Source organism: Microcebus murinus, chromosome 6 (assembly GCF_040939455.1).
Source record: "Microcebus murinus isolate Inina chromosome 6, M.murinus_Inina_mat1.0, whole genome shotgun sequence".
Lineage (NCBI taxonomy): Eukaryota > Metazoa > Chordata > Mammalia > Primates > Cheirogaleidae > Microcebus > Microcebus murinus.
The window spans coordinates 47,269,225-47,291,190 of NC_134109.1; the positions used below are offsets into that span (position 1 = coordinate 47,269,225).

The window sequence follows — 21,966 nt, forward strand, 5'->3', positions numbered from 1 at the left end:
GAAGGCCTTCCTTCCTAAGATGCTGGTGAGTTCAGCACTGTGACTGCAAGAAATCACATGCCCCTGGAGAAAAGACGCCCAACCTGCCCACACTAACCGTCCAGAACCGGGTCTGAGCGGCGGAGCGGGCGGGGTCGTGATTTCTCCCGCATCCCTGCCTTGGCTCTTCTCCGCCTGCGTGAGCGCCGCCCACCCACTCGCGGCGTGAACCCACTGGGCCTAGCCTCTCTCTTCCCCTCCCCTCGGCCTGGTGCTGAATCATGAGCCCAATATCTCTAAAAGGTAAAATCAAAGAACAAAGCCACCCTTGGGGCAGGGCTGAACGGGGCACCAAGCCCCGGGTGGGGCAGAAGGCTGGAAAACACAACTTTGCTCTCCTTCTTCCCAAATTCCCTCACCCAACCCCCACATTAAGACGAGTACCGCAGCGCTGGGGGACTCCCAGGAGGGTGCCCTTCTCCGGGCCGCTCGCGTCTGCAGCGCTCGGCGCGCTCGGCCTCATTGTTCCCCCGCGCCGCCCGCCCGCCCGCCCGCGGGGAGCCGGCGCCCTGCCCTGCCCTGCCCTGCCGCGAGCTCGCCGCTCCCGGGCCAGGGGCTGGGGGTTCCGCCTGTTCCGGATCACCGACCCCTCGCCCCTCCCGACCGGGTGGCAGCAGCCCCCTGCCCGCCCTCACCGCCTTCCTTCCGCCCGCTCGCCCAGGCGGAGCCCACGAGTCCCGAGGCGCCCAGTGGGTGCTGTCCAAATGCTGGGAGGAGGCGGGCGGGGGGTGGGGAAGGCGCCGGAGGCCCGGCCCGAGCGAGGCTGCAGCCGGCGCCCGGCCGCGCGGGTCGGCGACGTGGGTGCGGCTGGGTCGTGGTTCCGCGGGCCCAGCAGGGAGCAGCTGGCGGCGGCCCATCTCCCAGCCGCGGACGCGGGCACCGCGCAGCCCTCGGGCCCCGCGTCTGCAGGAGCGGAGAGCCGAGGGCCGGACCCCGCGCGGGCTGGGCTGCGCGAGTAGCACCTGCTACTCACCCCAGCTGTTTCTGTCCCTGCGGCTCTTGGCCATGGTGGTCGGGGGCTGGCGGCGGTGAGGCGCTGTCGCTGCGCGGTCGTCTCCGCGGCCGCAGACTGCTGGCGGAGGGAGGCTCTGTGCCCGCGCAGGGCGCAGCTCGCTCAGACTCCGAGGATGCTGCTGTGGCGCTGGTGGGAAGGAGTGGGGAGGGAAAGGGAGGAGAAAGCGGATGAACCAAGCTCAGCATCACAGGCTCGAGTTCACACAAATACCAGCGTCACACCCTCCCCACCTCAGCCCACCCCCAGAGCGTCAAGACGGCGACAGACGATGTACCGCAACATTTTCGGTGGAAAACACACACAAATAAACAGCACCGCCCCCCACCCCCGCACACACTCTCTCAAAGAATTTAACGGCTTTATCTAGTCACAGTAATACACACAAATACACTGCATTATTCTTGACGCTCGAATGCCCGTTTCCTAGAACGGTTACACATCTGTACAAACAAGCCGACAACATGTATATAGCCAAAGTAGTTAAAACAATCTGCATTTATCTACCAGGCACCAATTTTTATTTTTCCATTTTAAAAGCAAGGTCATGTTAGCAAAGAAGGTATTATGTATTTTTGTATCTGTATGCTGAGCAGGTCTGTCTTAAAATTAGGATAGCACAATTTATATCAAGAAGAGCAAGATGAATGCAAGCTGAAGATTCATCATAATCTGTAATTCAATGTCCAGTGGGCGAAATTTCCCCCTAGATTTGCAGAGATAACGTCTGGAGTTATCCAATAGCAGATATTTAAAGTAAAATCATACCACATAGCCTGGGATGGGCCTTGGCAGCCATAAAGGTTGCAGACAATTTTAAATGAAAAGCAAGAAAAAAAAAAAAACTTTAAAAAATATTTTTCCTTTCTGCCTAAAAACTTAGTTTTCAGTATCCTAGAAACGTTGTCCCTTCATGCTACCTGACTTTCAAGATACCATCATCCCATACCTCACCTCCTCACAATTTCTCTTGCATTTGCTTGTTGGTTGTTAGGAGATCACTGCTAGCATCTTAATTACCAGATCCATGGTCTCTACTTATTCCCCATCTAAGCAACTCCGCATGCTACACTCTCTCCGTGTAATTTACTGTGATGGCTTCAGACAGGACCTCCATGCTGATGATTCCCAACCCATACTTCCAGCCTTATGCTCTCTAAAAGACAGAGGATCATCCTACCAGAACTGAGTTTATAGCTGCCTGAGGTTATCCCCTTTTAGCTTTCCTACTGCCACTTCAAAATCCACATGTCTGAAACCAAACCTTTCACCCACCACTGCAAAATCTTATGCATTCCATATTTCAGTTAATGGCTGTAGTGACCACAGAGCTGTGAACTCTGTAAACCAAGTTTACATTATGGTTTGAAGGGGGGCTGCATTCAATAGAGTTACATTCCCCAAATGCTAATGAAACAACGTGAGACAGAAATTATCTCACCCTATACCTACAAACCAAATTCATAGAACAAAAGGAAGAGTGTTCTATGTGAATTATTATTATTATTATTATTATTTTTGAGACAGTGTCACGCTTTGTTGCCCAGGCTAGAGTGAGTGCCCTGGCGTCAGCCTAGCTCACAGCAACCTCAAACTCCTGGGCTCAAGCAATCCTGCTGCCTCAGCCTCCTGAGTAGTTGGGACTACAGGGATGTGCCACCATGCCTGGCTAATTTTTTCTATATATATTAGTTGGCCAATTAATTTCTTTTTTTTTTATTTATAGTAGAGACGGGGGCTCACTCTTGCTCAGGCTGGTTTCGAACTCCTGACCTCGAGCAATCTGCCCGCCTCGGCCTCCCAGAGTGCTAGGATTACAGGCGTGAGCCACCGTGCCCAGCCTATGTGAATTATTTTTTAAAAGCTTCAATTAATACCTGTAAATATATTTTTGTACTGTTGGCCAAGAATTTTTCATCCAATGATTTTAGCATCCATTGAAATCTTTGCCTGAATCAATTTTACATTAGTAATTTTTAAATGGGGATTTAAAAATAATTATAGATCTCTTTTACATGTTACACTTAGTAGCTGGCATTCCCTCTTTCACCTTTGTTTGCTGAGTACCACTATGAAGTCATGGAATCTGAAAAAAAAAAGTTATTATCCATTAACATCCTCATTCTTTTTAATGCTCAAATTGCTCTAAATATGGCCAATGGGAGCACCTGTGAATCACTCCTGTGTTCTTTTTAACATGTCTCTATTTCTCTTTAAGCATTTCCTTGTTTTCTGGCACAAGGAAATGTTTCAGATTTCCTTTGTATTTTCCCTGCCTTAGAACTAAAATTAGTCATTTCTCCAAGAAGTTCTAGCTCCTTTTAATGAGAGAAGGTATTTACAATAGAAACCAAGATCTGGGTGCTAGTTGTACTCATTGTTGGCAGTAGTGTCACTGTTTCTAGATTCATTCAGTGGACACTGCTAAAACATTTTTTTTTTTCAAATCATGAATTTAGTCTACTCTGAAGAAATACTTTCAACAGTATGAAAATACAAATATACAGGGTTGTTTATTGCTAGTTTTTTTGTAATTATAAAATACTGGAAACAACCTAAATGCCCATATATAGAACAATTGAATACACTATAATACATTTGTACAATAAAACACTATGTAGCTCTTTTCCGGCTGGAACCATGGAGGGCGCAGAAGAGAAGAAAAAGAAGGTTCCTGCTGTGCCAGAAACCCTTAAGAAAAAGCGAAGAAATTTCGCGGAGCTGAAGATCAAACGCCTGAGAAAGAAGTTTGCCCAAAAGATGCTTCGAAAGGCAAGGAGGAAGCTTATCTATGAAAAAGCTAAGCATTATCACAAGGAATACAGGCAGATGTACAGAACTGAGATTCGAATGGCTAGGATGGCAAGAAAAGCAGGCAACTTTTATGTACCTGCAGAACCCAAATTGGCATTTGTCATCAGGATCCGTGGTATCAATGGTGTGAGCCCAAAGGTCCGAAAGGTGTTGCAGCTTCTTCGCCTTCGGCAGATCTTCAATGGAACCTTTGTTAAGCTCAACAAGGCTTCAATTAACATGCTGAGGATTGTAGAACCATATATTGCATGGGGGTACCCAAACCTAAAGTCAGTAAATGAACTAATCTACAAGCGTGGTTATGGCAAAATCAATAAGAAACGAATTGCGTTGACAGATAACGATTTGATTGCTCGATCTCTTGGTAAATATGGCATCATCTGCATGGAGGATCTGATTCATGAGATCTATACTGTTGGGAAACGCTTCAAAGAAGCAAATAATTTCCTGTGGCCCTTCAAGTTATCATCTCCACGGGGTGGAATGAAGAAAAAGACAACCCATTTTGTAGAAGGTGGAGATGCTGGCAACAGGGAGGACCAGATCAATAGGCTTATCAGAAGAATGAACTAAGGTGTCTACCATGATTATTTTTGTAATCTGGTCAGTTAATAAACAGTGACTGCTTTCAAATTGAAAAAAAAAAAAAAAACACTATGTAGTTGCAAAAAAGAATACAGAAGATCTTCATAAACTGATACAGTGATTTCTAGAATACACTGTTAAATGGGGATGAGGTGCAAATAGTGTACCCTTTGTGTAAAAAAAATACAAAATCTAACTGTTTATCTGTGCAAAATTAATACAGCAAGAATAAACCAGAAACCAATAAGACTGGTTACCTATAGGAGATGGGTGGGCAGAGGGTGGGAACAATGGGAGAATGGGAATAGGGTAGCAGGAATTAGGGGGACTGATAGTTCTCTAAGTGTAACCTTTTTAGATAACTCTGATTCTTAGAACTGTGGTAACGTTTCACATTCTCCAAAATAGATAAACAATGTAAATTGACCAGATATGGGGAGAGCTAAAAATGGAATTACAGTTTTACAACAGTGAATCTAACTGCACTGCAGGTGAATAACATAAGTCACTGAAGAGTATAGGAAGAAACGAACTAACCTGAGGAACTTTAGAAAACAGTATCTTGACTGTATGCTAAAAGACTAAAGACAAAAAGAACTATATACAAGTATTATACTCTAGTTCATAATTTTTTTCTTCCAGGATATATGGGTTAGCAATTCTAAAATTACTTTTATGTGTGCACTAGAACTGAACATTATGCACCATGTAAAATATGGTGCATAATTAGAGCCAGCTTTCTCACTGTTGGCGATTAAGTTGTAATATGAAAAGGAGAAAAGGGGGAAGATAGAATGAACCCTGGGGTATTGAAATGAAATCTGAGGTATCAGAATGATATAATAAAATTATGAATAACTTAATTTTTTTAAATGGTCAAAAGATCTAAATGGATATTTCTCAAAAGAATACATACAAATGGCCAATAAGCACATGAAAAGATGCAACATCTTTAATCATTAGAGAAATACAAATCAAAACCACAATGAGATAGATACCACTTCACACCTACTAGGATGATCAAAAAGACAACAAGTGTTGGTGAGGAAGTAGAGAAATTGATTCCTTCATACACTGCTAGTGAAAATGTAAAATTGTGCATCCACTTTGAAAAACAATCTAGTAATTACTCAAAAAGTTAAACATAGTTACCATATGACTTAGCAATTCCACTCCTAGATATATATACCAATGAAATTATAACATAAGGCCAGGCATGGTGGCTCATACTTGTAATCCCAGCACTTTGGGAGGCCAAGATGGGAGGATCGATTGGGGCCAGGAGTTTAAGACCAGCCTGGGTGACACAGTGAGAATCTATCTCAACAAATAATTTTTTTTAAAAAATTAGCTGATCATAGTAGTGCATCCCTGTAGTCCTACTACTTTGGAGGCTGAGGCAGGAGGACTGCTTGAGCCCAGGAGTTTGAGGTTACAGTAAGCTATAATTGCACCACTGCACTTCAGCCTGGGTAACAGGGTAAGACCTTGTCTCTCTACAAAAAGAAGGGAAGGAAAGGCCGGGCGTGGTGGCTCACGCCTGTAATCCTAGCACTTTGGGAGGCCGAGGCGGGCGGATTGCTCAAGGTCCGGAGTTCGAAACCAGCCTGAGCGAGACCCTGTCTCTACCAAAAAAAAATAGAAATAAATTAATTGACCAACTAAAAATATATATACAAAAAAAAATTAGCCGGGCATGGTGGCGCATGCCTGTAGTCCCAGCTACTTGGGAGGCTGAGGCAGTAGGATCGCTGAGCCCCGGAGATTGAGGTTGCTGTGAGCCAGGCTGATGCCACGGCACTCACTCTAGCCTGGGCAACAAAGTGAGACTCTGTCTCAAAATAAAAAAAAAAAAAAAAAAAGAAGGGAAGGAAGGAAGGAAGGAAGGAAGGAAGGAAGGAAGGAAGGAAGGAAGGAAGGAAGGAAGGAAGGAAGGAAGGAAGGAAGGAAGGAAGGAAGGAAAGGAGGGAGGGAGGGAGGGGAGAGGGAGGGAATTACAACATATATCCACACAAAAACTTACACAGGAATATTTATAACAGTATTATTCGTAATATCCAAAAGGTGGAAATAATCTAAATAAATAATGACTAGATAAACAAAAGGTAGTATATTTATATAATGGAATATTATTTGGTTTTAAAAAGGAATGGACTACTGATAGCATGCTACAACATGGCTAGACTTTGAAAACATTATGGTAAGTGAAAGAAGCCAGCCACAAAGACCACATTCCTTCACCATGCTTGTTTTCTGCCATCATAAGTAAAAGGCTGCCTCAATCAGAAGTTTCTTAATAGTTAAGAAGTTGAGAGTTGGGGCACCAATTTGCTCCTTCCCTTTATAACTAGCAATCTTGAAAAAGTATTCATATCAATTGAATGCATTTGGCTATAACTCAAAATGGCTTCACAAAAAAGGACATTTACTCTCCCATAACAATTTGTTTAAAGATAGACTGGTTCTATGGTGGCTAATTCATCAGCTCAACATCATCGTGGGCTATATTCATCAGGAAATAATTTTGGCTGCTATAAAATTTCAGTGGCTTAAATAAGATAAATATTTATCTATCTGTGTCTCTCTCATGAAATAATCTGAGCATAAGCCATCCAGAGCTAATATAGTGGCTTCCCACGCTCTTTATACCTTCTTCTGTCCTTCACTTGGGGCTTCCATTATATGAAACAAGACGGTTGTTCTAGCTTGGGCATTTACGTTTTCATTCTAGCCATATAGAAGGGGAGAAAGGGAAGAGGTGAATATATCCATTTTCTCTAAGGGTACAATCCATAAGGTGCACATATTATTTCTATTCAAACAGCATTGATCTACCATGTCCCACCTTGTTGATAAATATACCATGTATGCAACTACAATTTATGGGGCTAATACTAAGAAAAAAAGGAAATGGACCTTGGAAAATAATCAGAAGACTTTGCCACAAGGACCAACGTTGTACTCTACCATCCTCAGTGTGCTGGCTTATTTTTTAATGCTGGCTCCTCTCATGGTTCCTAACAGCATTCGCTGTTCCAATCATCAGAGGCAGATACGCATGCCTATAGACAGAAAAAGGCATGTCTGTGTCCTGTGTATCTTGTTAACAACAAGGAAAACCTTCCTAGAAGGACTCCAGCAGACTTTATCTCTTGTGTCATTGTCCAAAATTATCCAAGCCTAAACCATTCCTTTAACAAGAAGAATGAGTCTAGAGCTAGACCAAGCAAGATTTATCCTCTAAGATGGGGGAATGTCTTAATCTCCTCTCGATAAACATGGTCACTTGGAAAATGTCAACAAAATTATGGTTCTGATAGTAAGGAAAGAGGAGAGAGGATGGTTATTGGGCCCAAGGTGATAATCATAGCTTCTATTTTCCCATTACTCTCTACTAATACTTCATCTGGTGGGGTGACCAAACTTCACACCCATAGGCCCCAAGTCCTTGGTGGTCTTGGTCTTTACTGGATTGCTGCAGTTTCCCATTATCTGGTAATATTAGACATGTGGATACTAAGAGGCACCTTAGTGCATACCTGGAGTTCCAGACATAGTTCTCCTTGTTCTCTTATGGAGCAACAACTGATTTCCCCATGGTAATTACAATCAATCACCCCAACCAGTACAATGACATCCTCTCTAACTGTTGATTCAGTGGTCTAAAGACCCCAAAATGGCAAGGTGGTAGTTTTGGCTTCCTATTTAATAGAACTGTGACTGTGTTATCTGGGGGAAGTATCTGTCCCTTGGGCACTAGGGCCATTAAACCCACCAAGTCCTATGTTGTAGAGATAAGAATTCTTCAAGAGATTTATTAGGAATAATTGAAGAGCAACTCCTACTTCTATCTGTTGGTTCCCACACTCATGCATTTTGAATATGGAGTAGATGGCAACATATAGTGGCTCCTGGGTTAAGTCCGACCTATACCATGTCCTCACAGGTTTTTCTCAGCCAGCACCACAACTGATCCTTCAGCAGACCTTTCCTCCATCCTATCAAACTAGCTGCTTCTGAGTGATGGGTTTGAGATGAGATCAGTTAATTCCATGGGCATGCCTCTGTTGCCATACTTCCCTCACAGTAAAATTGGGATCTTGCTCAAAGATAATGTTGTTTGTGATACATGGTGATGAAATAAGACATTCTATAAACCTATGAATTGTGGTACTAGTAGAAGCTTTCCAGGTAGGGCAGATAAACCTATTATAAGAATATGTATCTATTCCCATGAGAACAAATCACTCTTCCCTCCATAAAGGAAATCATCTAGCATAATTAGACTGCCACCAGATGGCTGATTGATCTGGGGTCTCTGTAATGGCTTCCGCTATAAGCAGGTTAAACACTTCACACTGGCAGTGACTGAATTATTTTCGGCAAGCAGAAGTCCACGTTGGTGAGTCTACTCTTATCCTACATTCCTATTGCCATAAAGAAGCTGACTAACATCTACAGGACAGATCATCTCGTAGAACTGGCTATTGGGGTGGGTACTTTCCAGCGGGCAGTAATGTGGTTCACAGATATTTTCACATTCTGAACAATTTAAGAACCCATCCATAATACCTCTCCCACTGACTTCCTTATTTAAATCTTTTTGTTTCCAGGTCATTGACCAACCTATTAGCTACTGTGCATAAATCAGTATAAATTCATATCCCAGGCCAATACTTCTTCCTAACAAAGAGGGTAATCAAATGTACTATTGAAAGTTAAGCCTACTGGGAGTATTTCTCCTCCTATCTGTCAAGGCCACCCGATTATGGTGTGAGGCCATAATTCAGTGGCTGTCTGCTTCAAGTTGGTGCTAGAATATCATGCAGACGATTAATAAACCAGGTCTAAACTTTTTATTCCTCTGCTAAATGGCCATTAGCCCATAGATGTGGGTTGAAAGACAAAAAGAGGCAAAGAAGGAAGGGCAGGTACAATGGAAGTTTGTTCACATAATTTACTTGTGCCTTCCAGATCATTTCAGGCCACCCCAATATATACCTTTCCATTTGATGATGGAATTCTGCTGCCCATGTTCAATTTATGATTCAGTAAATTAGAAAACACCCAGATTCTAAAGAGCAGTTTATATCACATAGTCACTTAGTTTCCCATAGTCAAGTGTTTAGTTTCTATCAAGCCCTGGTAGCAAGCCAAGAGTTGCCTTTCAAATGGAGATTAACTGTCAGCAGATGAGAGTGTGTTCTTATCCCAAGACCCTAGGAATCTGCATTGAGATTCTCCTATTGTGCTTGTAAGAGACTCCATACTGTATTTACTGTAAGAGTCCATCCTTATTTACCATTGGGTCTGCTGAATCCTAAAGCCTAAGTGTCAGGGCAACTTGTGCCATAGTCTGGACCTTCAGTAGGGCATTATGTTATTCTAAGTCTTGTGAAAAACTGGCAGTGTTATAGGTTACATGGTAAATGGGTCAAAAATCAGCAAATGCAGTACATTGTCCTCAAAATCCAAGCAGGCCAACCAAGCAATGTGCACCTTTCTTTGAGGTGGATGATGCAAGATGGAGCAACAGAACTCCACTGGGTTGTTGGAAATTTTACTAATGTGACAGGTCCCTGAACTGGGTTTATCTCTCATCCTCTGGTTTTAAGGATTTTTAAAAAATATTTATAGTGCTACTTCCTGCTCACCAGGTCCAATTTATAAAATGTCATCAAGATAATAGATGATCATGATGTTCTACTGGATGTCAATTAACAAAGGTCCCTCTGGAATGACACTCCCTCATAAACAGAAGTGTTAAATAGCCTTGAGGTAAGACAATCACAGTTCTGTCACAGTCATGTGAAGGCAAACTGCTTCTTATTATTTTTGCTGATAGGAATTGAAAAGAAAGCTACATTCTGGGTTTAAGTCAATAGCTACATTGTAGGTGCCAAGATCTGTGCTGATTTGCTCTAGTAAAAAACCCCACATGTGGAACTACAACTAGGATTGGCACTGTCAACTTGAAAGAATTAAAAGGATTAGAATCCAGTTTTAAAGAGTTCATTCAAGTGAAAAGCTGGGAATAGCCATCTAGGAAACAAAGACTTCAGAAAAATGGGGTCAGTACTCTGAAGTTAAAAGTTAAGGTCTTGCTTTTATATAACACAAAGAAATTTAGTAGAATTATAACATTTTTTCTATACAAGGCTGGCTTATGAGTTACAACAATTTAATTAGTTACAGTTTGCTTCTTTTTCCATACAGTTTGTTTTCATTACCTTTCCAATTTAAAAGTGCATTTAACACTCCATTGTAGACAATGCGATGATTGTCATGAAGTACTTGTGTGTGAAAGAAGGAAGTTAATCCATAATGAAGATCAACAGTTAAGAGAGAAGGGGCCTTCCCTGGCACCATTTAGTCATTTACAACATTTTACAAAACAATGTACATAAGGAAAATGGCTAATCTATAATCAGAGAGACAAAGGTTACAGCTACCTGACTGTGACTGGGGTCCCATAATCATATTCTCTTAATGCTCAAAATATTTTAAAGTTCTAACAGCTTAGATTCTGAATTACTTATTTTTATAGCATCAACATTTGATTAAATTTTAATAATCCATAGACATTCTCCAAAACTAATTTGGCTATTGGATGAGTCAAACAGATGAATTAGTTAGCTTCTGCCTGTCCTATCATTGTATGTTGGGTGTATGTCAAGCATGTCACTTGTCTCTTTAGTTCACGTTTTTTCAGAATGCTAGTAAAGGAGTTGAACACAGGAGCTGTTCCCAAGGAGCCTCATCCATACTTACACCTAATTGATATGGTGAGATCCTGGACTGTATGTTAATGCCATAATGATAAGAGACTTAGGGCTCTTGAAAGAGAGGTGTGGGTGTACTTTGTATGTGGGAGAGATGTTACTGAGATCTGTTCACTCCCTCTTCTTGAGTATTTCCTCTTTCTCCTTTTCTTTTATTTAACTTTTTTTATTTCAAATTATTAAGAGGTACAAATGTTTTTGTTACATGGATAGATTTTATAATGCTTTAGTCAGGGCTATAAGTGTTACCATCACCTGAATATTTTTCATTGTACCTGTTAGGTAGGTTTTTACCTCTCCTTTTCTCCTGCCTCCCCCTTCTTGATTTCCAACAATTTTTAATTCTTTGTGCCCATGTGTGCCCATCAATTAGTTCCACATTATTAGAAAGTACATGTAGTACTTGTTTTTCCATTCTTAAGATACTTCACTTAGGATAGTGGTCTCTGGTTCCATCCAAATTGCTGCAAAAGACACTAATTAATTCCTTTTCATGCCACATTTTGTTAACCCACTCATGAATTGATGGACATTTGGGTTGATTCCACATCTTTGCTATTTTGAATTGTGCTGCAATAAACATTCAAGCACAGGAGTCTTTTTGATAAAATGACTTCTTTTCTTTTGGGTAGATACCTAGTAGTGGGATTGCTGGATTGAATGTTACGTAGGTCTACTTTTAGTTCTTTGAGAAATCTTCATGCTGTTTTCCAAAGAGGTTGTACTAATTTGCAGTCCCACCAACAGTGCATAAGCATTACTTTCCTTCCACATCCATGCCAGCATCTATTGTTTTGGGGATTTTTTTTCCTTTTTTTTTGTTCAGCATCTTACGGGGGTACAAATGTCAAGGTTACGTATATTGCCCATGCCCTCCCGCGAGTCAGAGCTTCAAGCGTGACCATCCCCCAAACGCTGCACATCTCACTCATTATGTTTGTATATACCCATCTCCTCCTCTCCCCTACCACCCGCCCAATACCTGATAAATGTTATTCCTATATGTCCACTTAGGTGTTGATCCAGTAATACCAATTTGCTGGTGAGTACATGTGGTGCTTGTTTTTCCATTCTTGAGATACTTCACTTAGTAGAATAGGTTCCAGCTCTATCCAGGAAAATACAAGAGGTGCTATATCACCATTGTTTCTTAAAGCTGAATAGTACTCCATGGTATGCATATACCACATTTTATTAATCCATTCATGTATTGATGGGCACCTGGGTTGTTTCCACAACTTTGCAATTGTGAACTGAGCTGCTATAAACATTTAAGTGTAGGTGTCTCATTTGTAGAGTGTCATTTGATCTTTTGGATAGATGCCCAGTAGTGGAACTGCTGGATCAATGGTAGATCCACTTGTATCACTTTAAAGTATCTCCATATTGCTTTCCACAGAGGCTGAACCAGTTTGCAGTCCCACCAGCAGTGTAGGAGTGTTCCTGTCTCTCCGCATCCACGCCAACATTTATTGTTTGGGGACTTTTTGATAAAGGCCATTCTTACTGGAGATAAGTGATATCTCACTGCAGTTTTGATTTGCATTTCCCTGGTGATTAGAGATGTTGAGCATTTTTTCATATGTTTGTTGGCCATTATTCTGTCTTCTTTTGAAAAATTTCTGTTCACGTCCTTTGCCCACTTTTTGATAGGGTTGTTTGATTTTTCCTTGCTGATTTTCCTGAGTTCTAAATAAATTCTAGTTATCAGCCCTTTATCAGATGTGTAGCTTGCAAAAATGTTCTCCCGTTCTGTGGGTTGTCTCTGTTTGCTCTCTTGACAGTTTCTTTGGCTGTGCAGAAGCTTTTTAATTTGATCAGGTCCCATTTATTTATTTTTGTTGCTGCTGTGATTGCCCTTGGGGTCTTCTTCATAAATTCTTTGCCTAGGCCAATGTCTAGAAGAGTATTTCTAATGTTTTCCTCTAGAATTCTAATAGTTTCTCACCTAATGTCCAAGTCTGTTACCCAGCATGAGTTGATTTTTGTGAGAGGTGAAAGGTGTGGGTCCTGTTTCAGTCTTCTACATGTGGCTATCCAGTTTTCCCAGCACCATTTATTGAATAAAGATTCTTTTCCCCAGTGTATGTTTTTGTCTGCTTTGTCAAAGATAGTTGGCTATATATCTAGTTGGTTTTATATCTGGGTTCTCTGTTCTGTTCCACTGGTCAATGCCCCTGTTCTTGTGCCAATACAAAGCTGTTTTAATTACTGTAGCCTTGTAGTATAGTTTGAAATCTGGTAAATTGATACCTCCTATCTTGCTTTTATTGCCTAGGATTGATATTGCTATATGGGGTCTTCTCTGGTTCCATATGAAGCTACGAAGCGTAAAACTATTTTTTCTATATCTGTGAAAAATGATGATGGTATTTTAATAGGGATTGCATTGACTCTGTAGGTCACTTTGGGTAGTACAGACATTTTAACAATGTTGATTCTGCTGACCCATGAGCACAGTATATTCTTCCACCTGTTTACATCTTCTGCTATTTCTTTCTTCAGTGTTTTTTTGTTGTTGTTGTTGTTGAGACAGAGTCTCACTTTGTTGCCTAGGCTAGAGTGAGTGCCCTGGCGTCAGCCTAGCTCACAGCAACCTCAAACTCCTGGCTCAAGCAATCCTTCTGCCTCAGCCTCCCAAGTAGCTGGGACTACAGGCATGCGCCACCATGCCTGGCTAATTTTTTCTATATATATTAGTTGGCCAATTAATTTCTTTCTATTTATAGTAGAGACGGGGTCTCGCTCCTGCTCAGGCTGGTTTCGAACTCCTGACCTTGAGCAATCCGCCCGCCTCAGCCTCCCAGAGAGCTAGGATTACAGGCGTGAGCCACCGTGCCCAACCTTCAGTGTTTCATAGTTCTCCCTGTAGAGGTCTTTTACCTCCTTAGTTAAATATATTCCTAGGTACTTTATTTTCTTTGTTGCTATTTTGAAGGGAACTGACTCTTTGATTTGGTTCTCACTTTGATTGTTTTTGGCATATATGAATGCCTCTGATTTCTGTGTATTGATTTTGTATCCTGAGACTTTACCAAATTCATTTATCAGTTCAAGGAGTCTCTTGGTTGAATCCTTGGGGTTTTCTAGGTATAATATCATGTCATCAGCAAAGAGTGAGAATTTGATCTCTTCTGCTCTCCCATTTGGACACCCTTAATTCCGATTTCTTGTCTGATTGCTGTAGCAAGGACTTCCAGCACTATGTTGAATAGGAGTGGAGACAGTGGGCATACTTATCTTGTTCCAGTTCTAAGTTGGAATGCTTTCAATTTTTTTCCCCATTCAGTATGATATTGGCTGTGGGTTTGTCATATATGGCTTGTATCATTTTTAGGTAAGTATCGTCTATGCCTGTTTTGTTGAGCATTCTTATCATAAAAGGGTGTTGATTTTGTCAAATGCTTTTTCTGCATCTATTGAGAGGATCATATGGTCTTTGTTTTTGTTTCTGTTTATATCGTGAATTACATTTATAGATCTGCATATGTTGAACCATCCCTGCATCCCTGGGATGAAGCCCACTTGGTTGTGATGGATTATTTTCTTCACAAGCACCTGGATTTGATTGGCTAGGATTTTGTTGAACATTTTTGCATATATATTCATAAGGGATATGGTCTGTAGTTTCTTTTTTACTTGCATCCTTTCCTGGTTTTAGTATCAGGGTTATGTTTGCTTCATAAAATGTGATGGGGAGGATTCCATCCTTCTTGATGTTGTGGAATAATTTCTGCAGGGTAGGCACCAATTCTTCTTTGTAGGTGTGGTAAAATTCAGGTGTGAAACCATCTGGTCCATGACCTTTCTTTTTAGGAAGGTTTTTATTGCTGTTTTAATTTCATTACTTGATATTGGTCTGTTCAGGAATTCTATTTCTTCCTGGCTGAGCCTAGGGGGGCTATGAGTTTCTAAGAAATTGTCCATTTCCTCCACATTTTCCAGTTTATGTACATAGAGGTTTTTGTAGTATTCATGAATTATATCTTGTACCTCCATGGCATCCGTTGTAATTTCTCCTTTATTGTTCCTGATGGAGATTATTAGAGATTTTTCTTTTCTACTTTTCGTTAGTCTACTCAAAGGTGTGTCAATTTTGTTTATTTGTTCAAAGAAACAACTTTTGTTTTATTAATCTTCCGTATGGTTTCCCTGTTGTCAATTTCATTTAGCTCTGATTTGATCTTAATGATTTCACTTCTTCTGCTGAGTTTCGGGTCAGTCTGTTATTCTTTTTCCAGCTCTTTGAGATGATTCATTAGGTTGTCTGTGTGTGATCTTTTCGACTTTTGGATATAGGCATTTATGGAAATAAACGTTCCTCTCAGGACTGCTTTAGCTGTGTCCCACAGGTTTTGGTAACCTGTGACTCCTTTGTCATTTAGTTCAAAGAATCTTTTGATTTCCATCTTGATTTCCTCATTTATGAAGTGATCATTCAGCAGAAGGTTGTTTAGTTTCCATGACTTTGTGTAGAAATGAGAACTCCTGTTAGGATTGATTTCTACATTTATTCCATTGTGGTCTGAAATGGTACATGGTATAATTTGTATTTTATAAAATTGTTTGAGACATGCTTTGTGTCCTAGGATATGGTCAATCTGAGAGAATGATCCATGAGCTGATGAGAAGAATGTATATTCAGTGGTTTTGGGGTAGAATGTCCTGTTCTGTTTAAGTTCATTATTTCTTTGTTGATTTTCTGTTTGGAGGATCTGTCCTGTGCTGTCAGTGGGGTGTTAAAGTCTCCAACTATTATGGTAGTGGTGTTTATCCATTTGTTTAGATCAAATAGAGTTTGCTTTATGAATCTGGGTGCACCAAGGTTGGGTGCATATATATTTAAAATTGTTATGTCTTCCTGTTGAACTGTACCCTTCACCATTATATAGTGACCTTCTTTATCTTTTATTACTTTTGTTGATTTAAAAACTAAGTTATCTGTAATCAGCACCGCCATGCCAGCTTTCTTTTGGCTTTTGTTTGCTTGAAATACTGTTCTCCACCCCTTTACCTTTAGAATAACTGTATCCTTACAGGTTAGATGTGTTTCCTGAAGGAAGCAGATACTTGGCTTATATTTTTTAATCCATTCGGCCAGCCTATGTCTCTTGAGTGGGGAGTTCAAGCCATTCACACTTATTGAGATAACCAATAGATGGAGCAGATTTCTGTTCATTATGTTGGGTTGAACTTTCTTGCTTTGTTTTCTCTCTTGAGCCATTGTGGTATCTGGGTTTTGATCTTTAGCTTTTGAGAAGATGTACATTCATGGGTGTTTATTGTGCTGATCTGTGGGTAACACTGTTTTGAGTACTTCTTGGAGGGCTGGTCTTATCTTCATGAATTCCCTCAGTCTTTGCTTATCTGAGAATGCCTTGAATTCTCCTTCGTATACAAAACTTAGTTTTGCAGGGAATAAGATTCTCAGCTGGGCATTATTCTGTTTCAGAAGAGTAAGAATGGGGCCCCAGTCTCTCCTTGCTTGTAATGTTTCAGTAGAGAAGTCTGGCATTATTCGGATTGGCTTTCCTTTGTATGTTACTTGCTTCTTTTGTTTTACAGCTTATAGAAGGCCCTTTTTAGTTGATATTTTGGTCAGTCTGATGACTGCATGTCGTGATGTCCTCTTGTTTGCATTGAATCTCCCAGGTGTTCTTTGAGCTTCTTGAACTTGTATCTGGAGATTTTTACCAAGGCCTGGGAAATTTTCCTCTATTATATCTTCAAATAGCTTGTCCAACCCTTGAGTGTTTTCTTCTTCCCCTTCTGGTAACCCTATAACCCTCACATTAGGTTTCTTCACATAATCCCACATCTCTTGTAGGCTTTGCTCTTTTCTCTTGTTTCTCTGCTCTATCTCTGTGACTGATTTCTTTAATTGGAAGGTGTTATTTTCAATCTCTGAGAGTCTTTCTTCTGTTTGATTTACCCTGCTCTTGAGGCTTTCTACTGTGTTTTGTAGTTCCCTAAATTGATTATTCATTTCCAGGAGTTCAGTTAGATTTTTCTTCATTGTTTCCATTTCTTTAGTGAATTTTTGTTCCAGGACCTGGAGTCTTTTTGCGTTTTCTTTGTGTTGGTTATCCAGTTGTTCTTGCAAGTTGTTTAATTTTCTTACAATCCACATTTGAAATTCTTCTTCTGTCATTTTAGTGGTCTGATTTTGGTTGGTGCCCATTTCTAAGGGGCTGGTGCTCCTCTTTGGGGGTGTGCTTTCTGTTTGTTTCTTCATATTTTCAGAGTTCTTTCATTGATTTCTTCCTATCTGATCAGTGGTTGCTTCTTGACTTTAGGTTTTCATTTGGATAATGACACCTGTTTGGGGGATTTTTAATAAAAGCCATTCCAACAGGGGTAAGGTGATATCTCACTCTGGTTTAATTTGCATTGCCGTGATGATTAGTGATTTTTTCATGGTTCTTGGCCATTTGTCTATCTTATTTTGAAAACCTTCTATTTATGTCTTTTACCCACTTTTTGTTGGGCTTGTTTGATTTTTTTTCTTGCTGATTTGCTTGAGTTCTTTGTAAATTCTGGATATTACCCTTTGATTGGATATATAGTTTGTGAATATTTTCTCCCATTTTGTAGGTTGTCTATTTGCTCTGTTGATTATTTCCTTTGCTGCAAAGAAGCTTTTTAATTTAGTTTTTAATTTAAATTCAGCAAAGTCTTACATTATAAAATCAATGTACACAAATCAGTATCATTTCTAAAATCAGTATCATTTCTATATACCAATAACAGTCAAGCTGAGAGTCAAATCAAAGACTCAATACCATTTACAACAGCCACAAAGACAATAAAATACTTAGGAATATACTTAACTAATGAGGTGAAAGATTGCTATAAGAACTACAAAACACTGAGGAAAGAAATCACAGATGACAAAAACAAATGGAAAAACATACCATGTTCATGGATCAGTAGAAGTAACATTGTTAACATGTGCATATTGCCCAAAGTGATTTACAAATTCAATGCAATCCCCATCAAAATACCAACATCATATTTCACAGGTCTTGAAAAAATAATTCTACACTTTGTATAGAACCAGAAAAAAGCCCAAATAGCCAAAGCTATTGTAAGCAAAAAGAACAAATCTAGAAGCATCACATTACCAGACTTCAAATTATACTACAAAGTTATAGTTACTAAAACAGCATTGTATTGGTACAAAAATAGAGACATAGATCAATGGAACAGAACAGAGAACCCAGATATAAAACCATCTATCTACAACCAACTGATCTTTGACAGAGCAGACAACAATATACACTGGGGAAAAGAAGCCCTATTCAATAAATGGTGCAGGGAAAATTGGATAGCCACATGTAAAAGAGTGAAATAGGACCCCTATGTCTCACCACTTACAAAAATTCATTCGAGATTGATAAAAGACTTAAAAGACAGAAAACCATAAAAATTCTAGAAGAAAATATAAGAAAAACTCTTCTAGATACCAGCCTAGGCAAAGAATTTATGACTAAGACTCCAAGGGCAATTATAGCAACAACAAAAATTAATCAAGGGGACTTTATTAAATAAAAGCATCTTTCAGATTGCTAATGGTGGCACTAATCTCAGTAATTTCCCTAATGCTAAAGTTTAATTTTGGCTTTCTTCTTTGGCATGTGGGAGATGTTATCTAGGGAGGTTACACTTGGCCCTACCAATCATAACAGCCCATATTCCCCAGAAACCTAACATAGGGATTCTGCTACTCAATATATGTATTCTCACATACATTTGGGACTGGAAAAAGCAACCATAAAAATCAATCTTTATGTAATTGTACCCTAAGGGCCATTCAGACTATAACACTAGACTAGCTAAGGGAAGCCATTGTGCTTCCAGTATGCTTTTGGCTTGTTTTGTCTTAAAAGCTTAGAATTAACTGCTTGCCTACATACACAGCTGCAAGGCACAAGATTAGAAAATGACCTTGAAGAAAAACAGATCAAGAGTCTAGAATAGGCCAATTGCAGACTGCTGATGACAAGATCCACCTATTGTTTGCTGATAACCATTGAGCAAGTCATGATGACTTTCACAAAGTTTGCTTTCTGCCACCCACCCCTTTCCCCCTTCCCTTTATATGTTGTTTAGTAAGCAGAGGAGATAGATGGTCTTTGACAATAGGCTGTCATTTCCTCAGGCTGCCAGCACTTGAACAAACCACCTTTCCTTCACCAACACTTGCCTCTTATGTTTGTTTCTTGGGTGGTGGGCAGCTGAATATCTGTTCGCAACATTTAGTCCCACTGTACCCCTTATGAAATGGACCTAAACCAAGAGTACACTTGATTTTCTTAAATCTGCACTCTGATCACTGGAATTCTAGTGGTATTTTAAGACTGTTAGGGATTAGTGTTCAGGGCTAACATCTAATAACCTCTAGAAGGTGTAAGAACCTCCATTCCTCAGTTCATAATCACCCTGGTAAAAGGCCACAGGTACCTCTAGAAATGGCCTCAGGGAAGATTCACTGTTTATACCTGGCTACACTGCGAGATCCTTCCTCAATGGAATCTGGCCTCCTTCTTAATCTAGGTTTGTGAACTGGCTTAAGTCCAAGAATTGGGTATTGTTTCTATTACCCTGTACTCTATCACAGTGACTTCAGTTAGGTTTCTGCCCATCAGTCCTAGAATTTTTCCACTTACATATGTCAAGAAGCACTTCAGATAGGCTGATAGTTTTATTCATTCCTAGAGATTCAGAGATCAAGAGGATACCCACCACATACCCTTGCATTGAAAACACCCTGATTTTCAATTCTTCCTGAAGGTTATCATGGTAATTACATTAAACATGTCTCTGACAGTTAAGCCACCTGGCCTCTATCAGGGTCTCAATATTCCCACTAACATCATAGATCCCAATCATCATCTCCAATCTATTAAGGACGGCCACCAAAGAATTTTTCAAAGACATCCATGCTCTCTTATTCCAATGTCTAGATAAAGGTAACTTATATGGGCCTTCCTACAGCTGGAATGGATAGAATGTGACTAAGCAGAATGCACATAATTGAGTAAATCCAACATTTCCATAAACCTGAGATTCCTTCCTCTACAGTATGTCAGGGAAATTCTGGCATCTCAGCATAAGCTGTAAGCTACTATTGAGAACAAGCTTCGAGTAACCCACTTATAAGGACCCTAAGATACTCAAGTTTACACATCAAATCTGAATCCCAGGTAAGTATTTGGCAAGATCCTATCACTTCTTCTTTTTTTTTTTTTTTTTTTTTTTTGAGACAGAGTCTCACTTTGTTGTCCAGGCTAGAGTGAGTGCCGTGGCGTCAGCCTAGCTCACAGCAACCTCAAACTCCTGGGCTCAAGCAATCCTTCTGCCTCAGCCTCCCGAGTAGCTGGGACTACAGGCATGAGCCACCATGCCCGGCTAATTTTTTAATATATATATATATATCAGTTGGCCAATTAGTTTCTTTCTATTTATAGTAGAGACGGGGTCTCGCTCTTGCTCAGGCTGGTTTTGAACTCCTGACCTTGAGCAATCCGCCCGCCTCGGCCTCCCAAGAGCTAGGATTACAGGCGTGAGCCACCGCGCCCGGCCCCTATCACTTCTTGAGTATATAAGCTCTCTCCTCCAAGAGTAGGCCTTGTACTTCTCCATCAGGGCTATACCAAAACTCTACCTAACTCTTGTTCAAAGGTCTCAGTCTCATTCATATCTGCTCAATGACCCCCATCCTGTGTCACAGGGTCCCAGGCCTTCTCCACCAGTGCCCTTACCTTAGCAGAACAGAACTAGGTATCACATTTAATTGACAATCATAACTTTGTAGCCTTTATAGTCAAGCCGTGGGCTTCATCCTCAGTCTTATCTTCAAAGAAGCTTTCTGATTTTCACATTGTACCTTAAGTTTGGAACTCAAGGCTCTCTATTTGTCTTTTTCCTCATGTATTCTCACAGAATCAGTCAGAGCAGCCAATTTTAGTAATCATCACTGTTATAGCAGCTAGGTGCTAGAGATTGATCTTCCAGTGCTGTACCCTATACTGACACTCCATCTCATGCCAACTTCTGATGAGTATTTGTGTAGTTGTGATGCCACCCCATACTATAGAATACCATTGTTTCACTTTTTTTGATAGGTAGTTTATACAGGTAATCATTAGATATGTGAGTAATGCCATCCCAGAAAGCCGTTTCAAGGGTCTCTTTTCTGTGACTACTTCTAATCCCTATATAAATCAGGATTCTGGGGAGAAAGAGATAGCACAGTAAGATATTTTAAATAAAAGACTATTTATAAAAATGAGTCAGGCATGGTGGTGCATTCCGGTAGTCTCACCTACTCGGGAGACTGAGGTAGGTGAATCGTTTGAGGCCAGGAGTTCAAGGTTGTAGTGCAGTATGACTGTGCCTGTGAATAGCCACTGCATTCCAGCCTGAGCAACCCAGTAAGTAAGACCTTGTCTCAAACAAACAAACAAATAAATAACATAAGTAAAACATAAAAATGAGGACAGGGTTAAGGTAACTAACAAGGGATAGCAAGGCATCCTGAGATTAGCAATAGTGGGAAGCCATATCATCCTTGCCCTGAAAGGACAAAGAAAAAGAGAGCTTATTGGAATCCTGAAAGAGCTATATACCTGTAGGATAGGGTCACTGTCAAGCATTGTGGTCTCTTCTGCTCAAAACACCAGTCTACATGAGGTATAGGCAAACTTTAGGCACCCTTCTGAACATTATACC

At 40.5% G+C, this 21,966-nt stretch overlaps 2 protein-coding genes across 4 annotated transcripts in view; one reads left to right on the forward strand and one right to left on the reverse strand.

Annotated features, from left to right (window-relative positions):
- Nucleotides 1–21,966, reverse strand: part of ATL1 (atlastin GTPase 1) — an 83,281-nt gene that overhangs the window by 58,134 nt on the left and 3,181 nt on the right. For 2 of the 3 annotated variants that reach the window (XM_020285807.2, XM_012757894.3), the window contains exon 1: nt 1,013–1,281. In XM_020285807.2, coding sequence (XP_020141396.2) covers nt 1,013–1,046 — 34 coding nt within the window. In that variant the 5' untranslated portion in view covers nt 1,047–1,281. Of the gene's footprint in view, nt 1–1,012; nt 1,282–21,966 lie in introns of those variants that run through there. The other variant, XM_020285809.2, reaches the window with a different exon arrangement.
- Nucleotides 3,648–4,467, forward strand: LOC142871469 (large ribosomal subunit protein uL30). The gene has a single exon (XM_076004040.1). The coding sequence runs from the start codon at nt 3,692–3,694 to the stop codon at nt 4,436–4,438; it is 747 nt and encodes a 248-aa protein (XP_075860155.1). The 5' UTR covers nt 3,648–3,691; the 3' UTR covers nt 4,439–4,467.